Raw genomic sequence first — 17815 nt, forward strand, 5'->3', positions numbered from 1 at the left:
ATATAACAAGCAGGGGGGATTGTCTTTGTTTTGCTCATTAATGCTACCTGATGGGAGCTCAGCTGTTGATCGAACAGCTTACGTTGGGTTTGACCTGCATACTTCTGGGTGGCAGGGCAGGAAGCCTGCGCACACCTGAGAGAGATCTGGGGAGAGATTTTGGTCTCAGATAGGCGGGGCGCACAGACTCCGCCAGAAGGTTTGCTCAGATGGAGAATTTCGTTTCTTAGAATAAAAAAAGAACAACTCCGGAAACTGAGATTTCTTAGTTCTAAGAAACAGATTCTTCAAGAGCACGCTGACCAGAAACAATTAATTTGGTTCATAAACAGCTGCTAATACTCGCTTTGTTGCTACAAAAATCAGCATGCTTTAAACAAAAACAGACTTAATAAGCAATTTTCATCCATATCCAGCACGTTTAACTAATGAAAACAATTTTAAATGCCATTTTTGTTCATTAATTGGATTCCAATTTCCATCCAAATGTAGCCTGATGAAAATTAGAACTTAAAAATTAATCAAGCAAATACGAAAAGCACCATTCATTTAAAAAACACACAGAAAATAGAGCAAATACATTAACGAAAGCAAACTAACCTGAATATGTGTTTAAACAGAAAGATTCACTATGTGAGCAAAAGGGTAGCTGTGGTGCTACAGGCTCCATGAAGGCTTGCAGAAAGGTAACTGAAGTACTGATGTAAAATGAAATAAGTCGACTTAAATCACATTTCCTGCTTGCTCATTTAAATCATGACTGAAAGCAATAATCTAACACACAGATGTAAGTTAGTTGCACTGCTGGATGAAGCCAAGCAACTCCTGCACACAGTAACTAACATTTTAGACTAGCCCAGCTCTTTTTCCCCTAGCAGCTTGGATGCATTTCCTTCCAGACCTCCTACAAGTTCATGAACACCAGCCCCAGCCCTCTGCTATCTGTCCCTCGTGTAACAGCCCACACCATTTTCTTTTTTTTTTTTTTTTTTTTTTTTTTTTAATTACTTCTATTTTAAATTCCCACCTCCTTCCAAGATTTAACTTAATCTGATCCTAAGCCCTGTGACACCTGCTGCTTGCCTGGAACCCCTGCACTGCAGGCACCATAGGATGGTCCCATCCCTCCACTCAGACTCCACAACCCTAGAGAAGATTTTTCCAGGGCATTTTTCCAGAAGAAGCATTTCTCCACTACCATCCCCTACCACCTGAGCAACCTGGCTCAGCACGGAATGGTTATTTTTGTTTCCAGAGCCTCTGCTGAGGTGAGGTTATTCCCTTCACTGGGGTATACACTTAGTGTAAGGTCTCATCGCTACTCACCACAGCTAGAAGCTGAAGACTCCCAGTCAGGCAAATCTGCAGGTTCTTCCTGCACCTACCTGAACTGCTTGCACACTTAAAAAGATCTGTAGAGCCCCAAAGGTTTCCTGTGGGATAAGCTTATTTTAACACAGTTCCAGCGCATCAGTCCTGCAAACTGTGCATGAACAGAAAAGCATTTCCCTTACCTACTGCATCAGAAGAAGCAGCATTTATCATCTTCTCACGCTTGCATAACAGCCAAAGTCTGGCCAGGCAAGAATGAACACTCAAAAATCACAGATGATTCTTCAGATGGATGGTGGTGGGGAAAAGTAGGACCCAGACCAACAAAACTGTGGGACTGCACATCACATCTGGGGACTGGTCTTGGGTTTTGTCATTGTCTTTTTGTCTTAAATAGAGTTTTGCCTCCTCTGATCTTCCCCAAGATAAACCTTTCTCCTGCTTTCAGCCAGCATGGGTGTGTTCCCACCCTTTGAAGGGCTAGTGAGGGGAATAGGGTTTTATTTTATGTCCCTCATGTTAACTTGAGCACTAATCTCTGTCTTTTTCTACAAGCCTGCCAACAGCATGATTTTTTTTCCCAGTCATCTTTTTAAGTGTCTCCACAGACCCCTTGCTCCATCAAACGTATGTGGTTGGTAAATCCATTGCAACATTTGGGATAAGGCTGTAAATCTTTAAAATATTGCACCCACTGAAGTAAATAGGATTTTGTGCCAGACGTCAGTGGGAGCAGAATCAGATCACTGTTTTCTAAGCCTGTTCTGCATTCCCAGTATATGTTTTCATTTACTCTAAATGTGCTGCAAATGAATTACCTTCGGATGAGGCATTTATTTTAAGTCACAAAGTCATGTTATCCATTTCTAGCCAGCATCAGTTTTTAGCTGTGAGGGAAATAAGAACTATTTTAAGACCGCATGAAACAGTTTCAGCCAATGTTTGTCTACCATCTAGCAGAGTGGGTTATTGCTTTTGCTGGTCTTTGTTGTTGTTGTTAAAAGCTAAACAAATCCACTCAGTAAAGAAGAAACACTAGAATATAACTGCTTTAAGAAGCTCTCATTTCCCATCTCCCTTTCCCAACTGCCACGATCAGGCAGGACCAAGATTCCAGTGACCCACTTGGTCTTCAAATACCCTAAGCTTTGTCAGGAAGCCATGTACCATTTTCTTCAGATCCCCTACCAGATACAAAGCCAAAACTTAAACCATGTTTTTGCAATGCCCTGTGAAGAATTATTCTGGCCTACAGCTGCACTAAGCATTCTTATTTAGTTAGTAATAAAAGTTTGCAGAAAGGGGAAAACCAACATCAAGCCAAGTATCCCTGAAGACATTCCAGTAAGAATCAATGCATTAACATAAAGTTAGCTTTTGACACTGGTGGAAGAAATCCTACTGTATTCATCTTGATACTAGCACTAAAACTAAGCCTTCATTAGAAACAAAAGACTTGTTAAGAAAAGCATGAAGTACTGGTAGATATGCCTAATCTGACCCAAAGCTTTATAACACCCTTGAAAATACCTTTTGGGTCACCATTTCGTTCATCAGTTGAAGTGGTGCTGCCAGCTTAATATAAACCGAAGCCTAAGCTTCCCTACTCCCCAAGCTTTCTGCATTTATTTAGAAGAGATTAAGCTTTTAGACCTGCAGCACAAGCTTTCTGCCATATTGCCTCCACCCAGAAGGTAATGGAGAGTTCTCACTGCTGAATTCAGTCTGCAAAGAGCTAGCAAAACACAATTTAGAAGTGATGCACGTTTTTGGCGTAGCTTTGGACACACTGAAGTATCACCCACCTCCCCCATCCACACAGAGTACTGCCACCACTCACCCATGGCTGCATCTTCCCATGAGCTCCAAGTTGGTGCAAGGAGGGGTGTGAGAGGTTTCCAGCTACAACAAGGAGCTCCCCCAGCAGCTTCACTGCCACACTTGCAACTTTCTCCTAGTGTGGCCAGGAGCTCATGACACCACCTCGTTCCACCACCCAGATCAATACAGCACATTGTACTGGGTATAATCGACTCCCTCTTGCCCCCAGGGCCATTACTGCTTCTTCGCAGACCAAGCTGATCATTGCCCACTAGCCGTACCCTAAAATAAGCAAGATTTTAAGAGTAGCCTCTTAGTAGTACTCACTCCACTTCTTGGCTCTGAACTTGAGTGCTTTTCATCACCATGATCTTCTACCTGGCAAGCCAAGGGGATCTCCTCATACTACTAGAAGTCACTACCACAACTACACTCATCAGAAGTGGTTCCAATATGGAAACCTAGCCAGGAACAGGGAGGATAGCAATCGCAGAGGCAGAGAGGGAACATTTTCTGGCAGGCTGGTTATAAGGCATTTCACAAGCAGGAACAGGTCTGACATATTTCTGAACATGGCATGAACCCTGTTTTTGCAAAATCTGATTGGCCACTATGCCAAAAAAAGCAATCTGCTCCCTTTTGTTCTGAACAGATAGCTAAGACCAAAAAGCAGCACAAGGAACAGATTCTGCAACTACATAAGAGGGAACTTTGCTGGTCATCCACAAGCAGAAAACCTAGGTATTCAGTGCTCTAACACCACACAGCCACTAAAACAAAAGTGATGCTTACGTATAAAAGCACTTGCACTGCAAAACTCATGGCTGTGACGCATCAGCCACTGGACACCGCAGACTCCTCAAAGGTACGCATGAAATCAATGGCTTTGAAAGACCTCAGAGGTATCCTTCATTTCTGCTTTATGAAGGCAGTGCTCTCAGAAGCTGCAGGGAAAACAGGTTGTGAAAACACAGGGAGGTCACTTGTTTTTCCATCACGTTTAACAAACAAGAGATGGAGCCAGCTACACCAGAATGAGGACTTGACCTATTTTTGGTTTTGGCCTGAAGGAGCTCAGCACACTGTACTAACAAAGTATTATTTGGTACCTTAAGGAATTAAACTTCTAATTTAGCTTAATATTCAGAAGATGCTGAGCCTGTTAATTAGAGTTTCAGTTAGAGTTCAGGAGACTGAGATGTTCACGAGCATCACCGAAATCTCCCCACCACAAGAATACGGGAGCAGGGCACCAGCACAAGCTCTCATCTCTGGTCCCAGGGAGCTACAAAGAAAAATACAAGTATCCAAAACTGCAGGGAGGAAGGTACCATTTTTATTTTAAAAACAGTGCATTCCTGCTTAGACAGAGACACTCTTTGCATTATGACAGCCTCAGAACCGTATGAAGAGCTATTAAGAATAGCTGAAGACTTCAACACCTTGGAAAAGATGCCTGCCATCAACCTGACAGATTTTTGTGCATCATACGGTGCCAGCTGCATTTTTGCTCCCCACCATCCCCCTCACTGGGGACCACTCCATCTCCAGAGGCAGAATAGTTTCTGATTACTCCCGACATGGGTCCCCGCCAACACAGCATGGCAGGACAGGAGGAGCTGTGGGGGGACCAACCATTTTCTCTACCAATTGAACAATCCCACACCATTATGCAACCTGGAGCACATTTTTTAGGTGTCAAAGAAGTTTCGTTCATAAATTTAGAAAACTAAGCAGGAAAGGCATATTCAGGGCACCAAGGTTACAATCTCAAAAAGAAGTCTGATGGGCTAGTAGCTTTTTTATTTTTGAGACAGTGCTGTTGTCCTATAGTACCCTCCTCAAGATTGTGTGTGCTGCACAAGTATGGTTTTCATTTCACTGATATAAAACCATTTTGTGAAAACACTGCCAAATCCTCCTTCATCCCCCCTCAAAACCACATCCTCTTTTGGCTGTAGGACAGCTCCTTACAAAATCATCTACTGCTTAACAAGCTAACCAAATTAGGGCAAAGCCACTTAGACTACACAAATTATAGATGTACATACATTACTACCCCTGGGTAGTTCAGACAACAGTTGCACAAGCTAATCCTATCAAACTCAGACATCCAAAGGAGCCCAACTGCACCAAGAAAGAGTCAAAGTACCTGGAAACATAGGACAGTTTTTCCTCTTCCTTGTCTCTCTCATCTATGCTCAGGGCATCAAATGAAGGCCCTTCAATGAAGCAATTTTTCATTTTAAATTACTGTTCTTTCCTGCCAAAAGCACAATACAGTTATTTCTTCTCACATCTATGCGATATAGAAGAACTCTTCTTTATTATTTCTGAACATTACTGGAGAATAAAGAAGGAATCTGTCTTGAACACAACATCTTCTAAGAAAGTTTCCCATTGGCATGTTCCTCACCTGCAACAAAAAGCCTTAAAAGATGGCGAAAAAGGAAAGCAACCTCTTAAGCCCAGCTGCACAGGGATGATTCTTCATCATTGGAGAAAGGTGGTTTGATTTCTGTTTACTGTAGGAAACTGCTTTTTTCTTCTCCCCCACCCCCAGAAGTCTCTATGCATATCCCACAACCTAAAAATTAACTGTGAGGCTAAAGAAAAGGTTAGAAAAATGCATTTTGACAGCTACTGTCGGTGTGCAAAACTGCCAGTACAGAAGGCGGCTGCGCTGTGAGCAGAGGAGCAGCTCCTCACCTCAGCTAATTCTCACAGAGCAGACACTCAGCTGATTCCTACAGGAACTTGTGGATGCAGGAGACCAGCTGGCATGACCTCCTCTCAAGGAGGAAAGCTGTCTCCTTCTCACCTTTTGATGTGTTTCAGTACATCTACCAGGTGTCAGAGATCCTTTAACAGGAGCATTACTTCTACCTCAGTGTTTCAGGACATTCAAGGGCAGGATGAATTCCCAATTCCCTCCCCCAACCCTTGGGATGCCAACTTTCAGACCCAAAGGCTACCAAAAAAAAATGCAATCAGATGTACAATTAAGCACAAAAATTCAATTATAAGAGAAAGGGTGCAACCCACTTAACCCCAGTAGATTGGCCAAGTATATTTAATTGAATGACTGTACATCATTGGACTTCAAGACAAGGATTTCTTGTCTGGTTGATGTTTTAAGCTCCTCAGCTTCACACAAGAATAACCCTTTATTCTTGTGAGACAAGCACATTCATATCCTCCCCAAAGTTCAGAAGACAGAAACAGAAAGTTCATCACAACAGCTATGAGCAGTACAACACTATCTGAAGCAGTTTGTCTGGGATACTTCTCAAACATTTTTCTTGGTAACACAACTCCTGGAAAATGTAAGCATGGGCATACTCACTTTTACAGAACCTTATTTTCCTTCTCATACACAACCCAGTTCTGTGTGCTCAGCTCATGATATGTCTACAAGTGACAGGAGGCAGACTAACAGAACTGTTGGTAGTTGTGTCCGAACTGTAGCACACAAGCGTTTGTGTGCAGAGCTAAGGAGAGAGATTTAAGGGTAAACACAAGTGGTGGCTCTTCAGACCCACACGCAGCTGGACAATACATCAACTACAAACAGGAACAGAAAGGCCACCAGTCCTTAGTTCAGTCACACAAGAGTACACAGTCATCAAGAAAGCCATTAGTGATATCATATCAGGATCATGAGAGTAAAATCACATGAATTTACCAGCATCAAGAATTTTTAACTCAATATTCTCAACCAACTGATACATTGCTCAACTCCTACATTTTCCTCCAATCTTAGAGATGTTCCAACAATTCCTTGCCTGTCTTTTAGGAGGACAGAGAAAGCACACATCTTGGGTTTTTGCAAGAAGAGACAAAAACTCAAAATAATAGAAATACGCAATGCCGTTGCATCCCCTTCAAATGACTACACAAAATGAGTGCTTTGAACAGGCAAACAGAGCCTGGACTTTGCAATATAAAGAACTGTTGCTAGTGATAAGCAAATAAACAAACCTAATGGTTATCTGGCACTAGACCTGGTGCTCAGACCCATTAGCCACGTGCCTGCACACGTGCGCTTACAGCCAGCCAGCCAGATCCTAAGGACAGCCTGTGCCTTCCTGCATGCACTCTACTGCCAGGACAGAGGGTAAAGCAACAACCAGCTTCTGAGACAGAAGCTACGTCTGGTAACCTAAATTAGATAAGGCTGTAATAAGACTCCTATGAGTCTTATGAATCACTGTGGAAACTGACCCTAGAGAATGAGGCTCTTGGGTCAGGTGAAAATTGCTCTCATGAACATGGCTCAGGCCAAAGAGCTAAATCCACCACAGGTAACATGAACATCTCCCATGGCTGTGATGCTGGGCTGATGCTGAAGCAGATGGAGAAGAGTGTTCACACTCTTATTTAATATGTATTGAAGTTCCACGTGGAGAGATGGAGAGGAGGAAGCACCACACAGCTCTCAACAGCACAATGAGACCTCCCAAACTACTCAGTTCCAAGCTCTTGAAAACTTGAATTTAGGAATACTTGGCTATGGCTGTGTAGCTAGGAGTTCAGACTTGTCACTCTAAGCTCTGGCAGAGGAACAAAACCCAAACCTGTTTATGGTGCGGATTTTTCTCTTTCCACCCGTGTAAAAAAGCAACAACAGGAATATGACAGATGCTTGTTTTGATAATTAAGACAACACCTCAGTTTCTTTGGGAGTCAAGTCCTACACAAATTCACAGCAACACCTTGTACCTAGAAAATACTACATCTGCAGGATGAACTGCATATGGAAACATTTCTGTAAATGCCCCAAGCCTACCCATCTACCTCTTCTGACCTACGGGAGGGACACTTGCAACTCTATCTCCATGATAAGGTGAAGAAAATACCTTACATACATTTGAACGTATTGAGAAAAAAGCTTCACAGCTCTCAGGAGGCTCTAGGTTATGAGGGAACCTCCTGAGCAAATTTACACTGATAAAAATAAGCAAAACAGCAGTGGGATATATTTAGTACACCCTGGTGCCAGCAGTATTTTCAGAAATTATTTTCAAGTGCCTGAAAGGGATATCCTCAATGCCAGCTTACCAGCACTACGCATAGGAGGGCATTACTTAAAGCAAGCCAAGGGGTCTTGGGTTGCCCAAACACCTTTGCTAAAACAAGGAACTTGCTAACAAATAGCTTATAGGCAAACAGCCATGAAGCCTCCCTCTGATGTCTTCATTAACATTTCTAAGACCTTCTTTCCCTTAAGTCTTTTTTAAACTTTTTTTTTTTTAATTTATTATTTGCTCTCCTAGATCCCCCTCTGTGGCTACCTTTAGCCTTTCAAGTTTTTTTCACTTCTCTTCTAAATATAGGCAGCCCTTTCCACTTGTTCTTTTTCTTCTACATGCCCCCAATACTGTATTTGAACAGTATTAAAAGTTGTATTTCAAAAATAAAATGTATTACTGAAGGAAAAAAAGTTAGAGGAGAAAAAAAATGAGAAGTTAACAGAAACTAACCTCATACAGAAGAGGTAAGAGCTTTTGTAGAACACAAGATAGAAAATGAAGTTTCTGTTTTCCAAAAACATCCATTTAAAAAGAAAAAAGACAAAACTCATCGTTTTCCTTGTTTTCCTCACCCCAGAGATGGAGAGGTACTCCTAAAGCACATGAGAGGGGCTGGCTTGCCAAAGCTTACAAAATGACCTACTATAAGGTAATACACAAGTAAATAAAGTTGTGGGAGTTTCAACTGTTCATGCATTTGTGTTCCAGCAGCTCTTTGCTTCAGGTTCAGGGTCTTTCCTGGTACCAGACCCAAGATCCACAAAAGCCATAAGAACTCATTCTTCGTGTTTATGAGCTTGTCCCTCATTAGCTTATCACACATACTGACTACCTGGAACAGGAGCCAGAGAGATTCAGACAGCAAGGTCCATCCAGCTCCAAAGTCTCTACATTTTCTACAAAGTAACACTTGTTTCTTGGTGACCTTTTTCCAGATGGTACCTCTATCTGCCACTATCCTATTTCCAAAAACCCAGAAACTTCCAGAGATCCCAGTAGGCCAAAAAAGGTGCATCTGTGGGGGAGAGTGGCCTACTAACAGAGGGACAGACATGTATAAGACCGAAATTGCCAAATTCAACACTGTTTGGGTACGTATTCAAAGCAAAAGCAAGAAAGAATCATGACAAGAGAAAAAGTGGGAAAAAAATGAAAACAAAACAAGTGAGGAACAAAGCCATAGGCTTACACTGTGAAGCTCTCAAGAAGAGTAAAGCAATTTGCAAATTTGAAGAAACAAGAAAAAACTACACTCTTCATGACCACCAAAGCAAAGAAAGTTATATACTGTTAACAAATCATCTCTAGTTTCTCTTAAATAGAATAAATTGAGGCATGCCATTACAACAACAGATGGTATTTTACACAATACAATGAAGCCAAAACCTGGGGTCTTTAGTTAGTTTAGTCTACCACTAATTAAACTGGAAAGGAACTGTGGGGAGGGAAAAAATGTTTGTCATACACAGAGGCGCTGCTATTAGCAGTAAGCTAACTGGGTATAAACACATTTCTGTTGTGGTTCTCATTGGAACCTTTTCCTGATAAAAGCCACTATTATACTGACTATAGTTTATAATACATTCATATCGCCCAAGCTGTTCATTCCCACAAACAATGCTGCAAGTGTGGAATTTTCCCTGTTCCTTTCAGTGACATTTTCTTGGCTTCTTCCTCTGGGAAAAATATTTAGGCAACAACTTCCCTTTAGTGCAATTTATGTAGGCCCACTTGAGTCGTTTGATGAAGTTCAGTGTGCTGTGCTGCATTTTCACTGGTTCTAGTTCATGAAGTCCCAGACCTAGCTCTCTAGATGTTACTGTTGAGCAAAGAGGAGGGCAGAGTCAGCCACATCAGGGTTTGTAAAGCTTCATCATCCACTCGTTAAGCATTCAGTTTGAAAATTCATCTTACACCGAGTTTCTAACAACCACCACCACCTGAAAAAAGAAACCTCCTCTTCCATGTCCGTTGTCTTTTCTTGACCTGCAAGCAGAGCACCTTCTCTTTCCAGAAAGGCTCTGGCACTTTGATACAACAAATTCTCTTCTGCTCCATAGCAAAAACATCTCATTTATGACTACTGTGAAGCACTAGATTTGAATACGATTCTACTGGGCCTTTTCACTTATTTCTTAGAGAACAACATGGCAAGTAAATCACAGGTTTCTGGAGATTAATCCATGTAAATTAAATCCTATATAGTTAGGAATACTTCATTTCAACAGGGCTTGTACCTTTATAAACCTACTACAATCAAACATCTTTGCTACATACAGATCCCTGCTTCATGACTCATTTTTTACCTTCCAGGTGAGCAGAAATACAATTGCAGATTAGCATTTTGTTACTTGCGAACTTCCAGCAACCTTAAAATTCCATTTCGTACCTGATTTCTTTGTGTAATAATTTGAGTTCTCTAGAAAACAGAATCTAATACTTCTCCCAGAAATACTGTTTTCTGGTTTCACTGAGCATTTCACTAAATGACCAATGAATGCCTGTTGTCAACATCAGCTACACGGAATATTTTCAGTGTATAAAGCAAGCAGAGAGTCAAATACTTAGGAAAGTGACAGAATGTAGCTACTAATACACTGTTCCCAGATCTTCAAGGTAATTTGACAACAGCATTGTACAGACCAACATCACTACCCACCCGAAATCAGAGACTTGCCTTACCCCAAATGGTGGATACGAAGCAGCAGCAGCAGCGGAGGCAACGCTCACTGCGGGAGGTGGTATTCCTGAAGAAGAAGGTGGGAACAGACCCAAGGCATTCAGATTTAATCCAGGAATTAAATGTGCTTGAAGCTGCAATGGCAGAAGAGTTTATTTTAGATTTACAGTTCCCATTAGGTTTAATCAAAATGCTAGCTGACAGACTTTTTGACTTAGTTAAGTTTTAAGTTTAATAAAAATGCTACTTGACATAGACCTTTTTAGAAGATGTCAGTATGTTCTTTAAAGTGTTTTCCATCTCCATTACCCCAAGGACTCAGCTTCAAACTTACTTCCCAGACATATGCACAGAGCAATAATGTTAAAAAACACAACTGTACTAGGAGAGGCAGCTGAGAGTCACTTGCTACAACTTAATCGAATGAAATATATAACAAGCTTCGTAGCAAGAAATTCAGGCAATAGTATCATTTACTTTCAGAGTGAACAAAAATTACCAGAGAAAATCACTTTGGCTTTATTCTAAAAAGCACACAGCCCTCTATAGTCAGAAATCTTACGCACTAGCCCCATTTTATCATATATCCTACACTATAACCTCATCTTTCCTCCCCGCACACAGGAAATCTTCCCTCCATGCTTGCATAAGATGAAGATCCCACCAGTGCTTGCTGGGAAAGCATCAGCTTTGAATTTTTTTAGTACCATTTTTGACTCTGCCAAATTATTGCCCAGTAATACTGCTATGATTTAGAAAGACCAGCTAGAGACTGACACCATCTCATGATGTCAAGATAACCCAGGCATGAAACATCAACAAAACACCTCAACACTTCACCAACTACCCTACTAACCACAACTAATTAAACTTGAAATACATCCAGTAATCGAAGTAGTTTTCTGCTTACCACACCTTTGCCCAGTAGCAGAGCAGAACTCACTAAATGAAGCAAAAATGCAGCACAATAAAAACTTTTTGTACTCGTGTGTAGTTTGAGTCCTGACTTCGCACAGCATGGGAAAAAAGAAGAGTGGGGAGAATATTCTCTCCACCCAGTAGTGAAGCCATAAGGAAGAGTCATTTCTAGAAAATGACACTACTGTAAAGTTGAAAAATATTTTCAGCCTGATCCTAGCCCATAAGATTTGGTTACACTAGCACACAAGAAGCTTTTCATGGCTTACCAACAATTGCAGTTGTTTCCCAATATGCATTAGTAATGCTTTGGCAAACTAACATGGTGTGGTTTACTTTTTTTTGTTTTTTAATACAGACAGTTATTCAAAGATGATTGATTTTCTCATATATATAATCAAGAAAAATCTTAATATAGCCTTCTTAAGTTAAACAATTAAAAGCAGCAGAGATCCATCTCCTGTATGTTATCCTTTTAAAATCAAGAGACTAGGAATCATGACTTTAAGAAACATACAGTATAGCACAAACCACATCAGCAAACACATTCCTTTTAAGGCTTCTGCAACAAGAAAACGTGAAATCATCATCCATTTCCTCAACCTAAATGAATTTCTCAGTTTCCCTGCTCAAAACAAACCGGCAGAGAAAGCCTTCATTAATAATAATTTAAAGAAAACACACACAAGCCCAATGAGCAAATGCAAGACACAACAGAGTGGCTGCAAGGGAGAAATTCTGATTGGATATTAGAAATTTTCCCTAGAGAGACTGTGGACTCTACCCATGGAGGTAATAAGGTAATTACCGAAAGGTAATAAGGCGCTACACCACCTCACTTAGCCTTGAAACAGGCCCTGGACTGAGTAAAAACCATGTTGGGACAGATGACCTCCAGAGGTCCATCACACCTAAACCATCTGTGGTTCTAGCTCCAAAAGGGCCCATGACACAAGACAACTCACGTTCATAGCAGCAATGTCATTTTCATAGGACTCCCTGATTTTCTTCATAATTTCTTCCTCGGCCTTGGCACAAGTTTCAATACTGCCTTTAACTGTAATGGTCCTTTCCGGATTATAGAGTGTCAAGTCCTGCAACCTACAGAGGTAACAGAAGCACAATTAATTAGCAAACAGCAGAAGGTCATCAAGGTTTATCAGCTGCGTGTGAGGACATCCAAACACGTTGAGTTTGCCCTCCAGACAGCATAGTATCAGCTCACAACATGGCTCAGACACTTCTCAGATAATCTGGAGAAACTCTACCCTCCCAGCAAACCCAACAGAAATCGCCACAGCAAGGTTGGGCTTCACATGCTTGTGATGCACTGAGGTGCGACATGAAATGGAAAATAGCAGACGATGGTAGAACATGAGCTGAAGAGCAGCCCTGCCAGAGGGCTTCAGGTACTTTAGACATCCTAGAAACAGACTAAGAAACTTTTGTTCCTTAAGAACAACAGTGGTTTCCTGAAGGAAGAAGGGGAAAAAGCCCATCTCCCAGCAAACCTGCAGGAGAGCCTCCAAATCCTCACAAAGGGAGAACAAAAAGCTGTGTGCAAGTTGCCATTTGCTGTGAAACACCAGTAACTGCCCACAGAAACTGAATGGTTACAGCATTAAGCTCCAGTGCTTTGGTAAGCAACTTAAGCTGGCCCGTTCTGATAAAACAGAAGATGGCTGGGAAGCTGTGCCCGTGTACTGCGAAACAGTGAGCAATTTAAAGAGTTGGAGCAGAATGCAGGAGAAGTAAGGAAGCTGATGATAGAGCAGAGACAGTAGCATGCCAGGCTTTCTCTCTTTCACATCAGACATTGTGGCAACCTATGCATCTCCATCCAGCAGCAGCAAGCAAAAGATGCAGCCACGAAGCAATCCTTCAGTTTCCAGTGTGAGCACCAAGTTACTGCCTCAGGGAGGAAAAGTGGTGGGCAACACCCCAAGTAAGAGAGGAAACTTTCCCAAACCAGCTGCCTTACTTTAACTTTATTGACAAGCTTACCCAAAGCCTAAATGAAGAGAGATCAGGAGAAAGACTAATTAAATGAAACAGAACCAATGAGCATACATGCTCTCTTTTAGGTACTGATAAACCCAGGCAGCTTCATGGAGATATTGTAGGCTTAGCAAAATGATTAAGATAAAGTCCAAGATATTAATGCATGTAAAGCATTAAGGAAGATTATTAATTTCACAAATTATGGACTATATTATTTGCATCATCATTATAAAGAGAAGTTTGTTTCATGGACTGAAAACCATTGTCTCGTTTACCCTGTATATATATTTTTCCTTTAAGGAAACAGCACTAACAGCCTGCATACTGTTTTCAAAAGTGTTGGCATAAATATTTTAAGTGAGCATGCTGGCCTTACAAAGCCTGTTCTTGAGAAACACTTGCCATTTTGGTGCTTTTTCTCCAGTTGATTGCTCTCTTTTTCATAGATTAATTCTGTAAAAGTTTAACATACCTTCAAGGAAGACCTCAAGTTCTGTCACCTGATTTTGAATTACCTCTTTTTGATGCATCTCATTCACTCCTAACTTCTTTGCTTTCATTTGAGCTATTTCCTGCAGCAAACTCCCTCCCTGCCCCCCTGCCCCAACATTTCTTCACACATCTTTTTTGTTACAGCCTATAAACCTTATTCTCTCTTTTCTGGCTAAAGCTCAAGTCCAGGATACTCAAATGCCTGGAAGTTCATGCCAGATCATTCATTATTCAGCATAGGAGGTTCTCTGAAGATATTACTTCAGGGTAAAACTACTATCAGCAGCCAAACTTCTACAGAGATGTTGATCTAATCAGTGATTTCCCCCCACTGACTTGCAGACACAAACATTTTCCCGGTAAGGTGAAAATTCCCGTTTTATCTCAGCTAAATTTAAACAGATCTGTTACCTTCACAAACTCGCAGACCATAATCTATTATTTTGATGCATCCTACGCAACATACAACATTCAGCTGCTAGTAGCCACAAAGAGGGACAGAATTACTAGCGCAAATACTCTTAAGTATTCATTTGCTTTCCCTTTTGTCTAAAAATTCTGATCTATACCAGTAGGTAAAACATCAGTAGTTTCACAAACAGCCCAGAACTACTCAATGCTTATGGTTTACAAAACACTCTTCTTTGCATACAGCATGGTATGTTAAAAATCACTTAAAATACAGTCTAAAGAGCCCATGTTATTTTTAGCCTTCCTCTTGACTGAATTTATAATGAGGAATCACTGTTTACATTCAGTGTATCTCGTCTTAAGCAACTGTTTAATCCACATCATGGAAGGGGCTCCGGAAGGTTGTCATCTCAATTTTCAAAACAGAGCATTTTTGTAAGAACTCTGTACATGAATGTATCACAGCAGTGAGACACCTCATCAAAAGATTAGACCACTGAAAACTTACGGAGATATCGTGATTTTAGTATCTGTGTCCTGCTCAATTTTCTTCAGGTTTCTTCCTTCTTTGCCAATAAGTCGGCCAACAAAGTTGTTATGTGCCAATATCTTCAGGGGAATTTCTTCTGTACTGTAATAGAAGTTACACCCAGTGAGACTTTTGGAGAAAAGACTGCAAGCTTTTATGCATAAAATGCATTTTCATAGAAAAGCATACCAATCCCATTCACTTGCACGTTTACACTAGATGCAGAAGAGTCCACGTGTGATGCTATTTCAGCAATATCATCTAAAGTTTCATTGCAAAATATCTGCTAAATAAAAGTCATACTGAAGCAGCAAGAGCTCTTGGGAAGGAAACAATACATCTTAAAACTTTTAGGGAGATAACTCATTATGCTTGCTCTGATTAAAAGTTACTAGTTCCCCAAGAAACTTCAGTATTTGCTCTAGTTCTCCTCAAAATCACAGCCACTGAATAGCTAGAGATGTGGAAGGTATTGGGGCTAATTAAACAAGCAGACTGACCCTGAAAGGTAAAAGATGACTTTTCTAGTTAAGTGTAGATAATTTCTTGTTAAGTATGGATAACAGCAACAGAGGATTCGCTACTTCATAGATTTCAAAGACTCTTCTCTACATGGAGTCAACAAGAATTCAGTTTTTAGTGCCTTCAAACTGAAATGTCTTTTACTCACAATTTAGTATCTTGAGCTTCCTTTTGCATGATCTCCATAATAATTTTACAAGCCGTTGAGCAGCCTTCAGGAGTTGAGTGGATGGTAATTGGTTTCTCAGCAGCACCTGCATTCTCTTTACGATGAATATCAATTCTTGAAAGAAAGGAAAACACTAACTGTAACCACATATTGTATGGTAAGCTTGTATATTTCCAGCTCTCATTGAACTAATTAATTTTGAGCTAACAATGACTACATATTTAAGTGGCTTCATTTCAAAAAGGATACAATTAGTTGAACATCCCATAAATACTATTTTCTCTGTGTTTTATAAAGAGGCTCCCCTACCCTGACTTCACCAGTTAAACCTCATCTACATGGACACTGGGATTTTCATTCCTCAGACCGCAAGACAATCAGAGGATATGTTAGATAGACAATCTGTGACAAACCACGGAAGGGAACGTTTCATCAAGATATCCCAAAGCTCTGGACGTTCATCACCAGTCCCATCGCTCCACTAATAGTGACTGTGCAACTAGAGTACAGCAAAACTTTGTCCCACCTTGTTTTTTCATGACCTCAACAGTAGGGTTTCTTAACACTTCTCTGCTAGCAAAGTGGCAATGTAGTGCTTGCATTCATCATAAAGATTACTTGCTATGTGTTCTAAGCCTAAAATTTGTCCTGCGATTACCTCTCCTCCAACTCCACTCTCTGGCACCCTAAAACTAGAAGCCTCAATCCATAGCAGTTTACATAGCTGTAGGACTAAAAATTCATCACAACCTGCAGCAAGACAATGCCTTGGATGCTGTTTGCACTTTGCCAATAACTACAGGTCACATCCTATTTCTACCTCTTTTTTTTTTTTGGCTTCCTCCCCTCCCTTTCCCCCCAGATCATAGCTGTTTCCAAATTTAAGAAACAACCATGATGCTCTTCAATAAACTTCTACATTTTTCCAGTTCTGATACTGAAAATTCATTTTGTTTCATGATGCAGCGTTTTGAGGAGCCCATGGCAATCCTTGCTGCAACTGGAAGTAGACAACCTTTCTTTTCTTAATCCCCCAAACAAGAAAAACATCTTTCTTGAAGTCACATGTCCTTCAAGTCAGCCATCTGCTATTGTTTCTGCTCTAGCCAGCCCCCCTTTTAAGAGATAAGGAAAGAGCTTTCCTTATGCCAACCTTCTAATTCATGTGCTATAAAAAACCTGGAAGTTTTAGATATCACCTGAAAATTGGTTGCCCGTAGGCAAACTACAACCAAGTCTTGTTAGGACAGCACAAATCTCTTAAATCTGTGTTGTTAAACACAGCAAAGAGTCTCCTGGGATACAACATGCTAATGCGAGGTTTGAAGCAGCATCAAGATAATCCGGAGTTCAGTGGGCAGGGGGGTCTGTTTGTTTTGTTTTACTCCTAAAGGCAGTGTTTTCCACCCTGTACTCTTAGGGGAATCCTAGAAGAGTTCCTTGAATGCAATCCCTGCCTCCCCCTGCATCTGCACATATTTCTTCCTTGTGGGTAGGGATTTAGCACACTGAAAACAATCTCCTTCAGTGTCTCTGGACCCTAGTGCTCTAAGCTTCTTAGGTCACTTAGTAGCTCACTTTTTGCCTTCCGTGCATTTCCTTAATCTGTATTTTGGTGGGGTCTGCAGTTTAATAGCAATGAATTTATTCACCCCTGTGTATTTCTGGTAAGGTGCAAGGAGAGGGAGAGATGAAGGCTCTTTTTTTATGGCCTCCCCCTCTTTTATTGAAAACAGATTTAAATCCTAAGAATGCCCCAAATTAAACTGCAGCTAGAATAAGCACTTACAGACTAGGCATGTCACCACAGTGACTGCATGTTCCACAGACCGAGATATTACAGCTTTCACGTTCACCTTTTGTGCCCAGAGCCTTAGTAGTACATTTATTAGGTAACTCTGGCATCA

At 41.0% G+C, this 17815-nt stretch overlaps 1 protein-coding gene across 3 annotated transcripts in view; it reads right to left on the bottom strand.

The window, feature by feature from the left end:
- The window catches only part of IGF2BP3 (insulin like growth factor 2 mRNA binding protein 3), a 110285-nt gene that overhangs the window by 16876 nt on the left and 75594 nt on the right, over positions 1-17815 (bottom strand). For all 3 annotated transcript variants that reach the window (XM_084508426.1, XM_084508427.1, XM_084508425.1), the window contains 4 exons: positions 15888-16022; positions 15197-15319; positions 12750-12885; positions 10869-11000 (listed from right to left, as the gene is read on the bottom strand). In XM_084508426.1, coding sequence (XP_084364552.1) covers positions 10869-11000; positions 12750-12885; positions 15197-15319; positions 15888-16022 — 526 coding nt within the window. The remainder of the gene's footprint in view (positions 1-10868; positions 11001-12749; positions 12886-15196; positions 15320-15887; positions 16023-17815) is intronic.

Source organism: Aythya ferina, assembly GCF_964211825.1.
Source record: "Aythya ferina genome assembly, chromosome: 2".
Taxonomy (NCBI): Eukaryota; Metazoa; Chordata; class Aves; order Anseriformes; family Anatidae; genus Aythya; species Aythya ferina.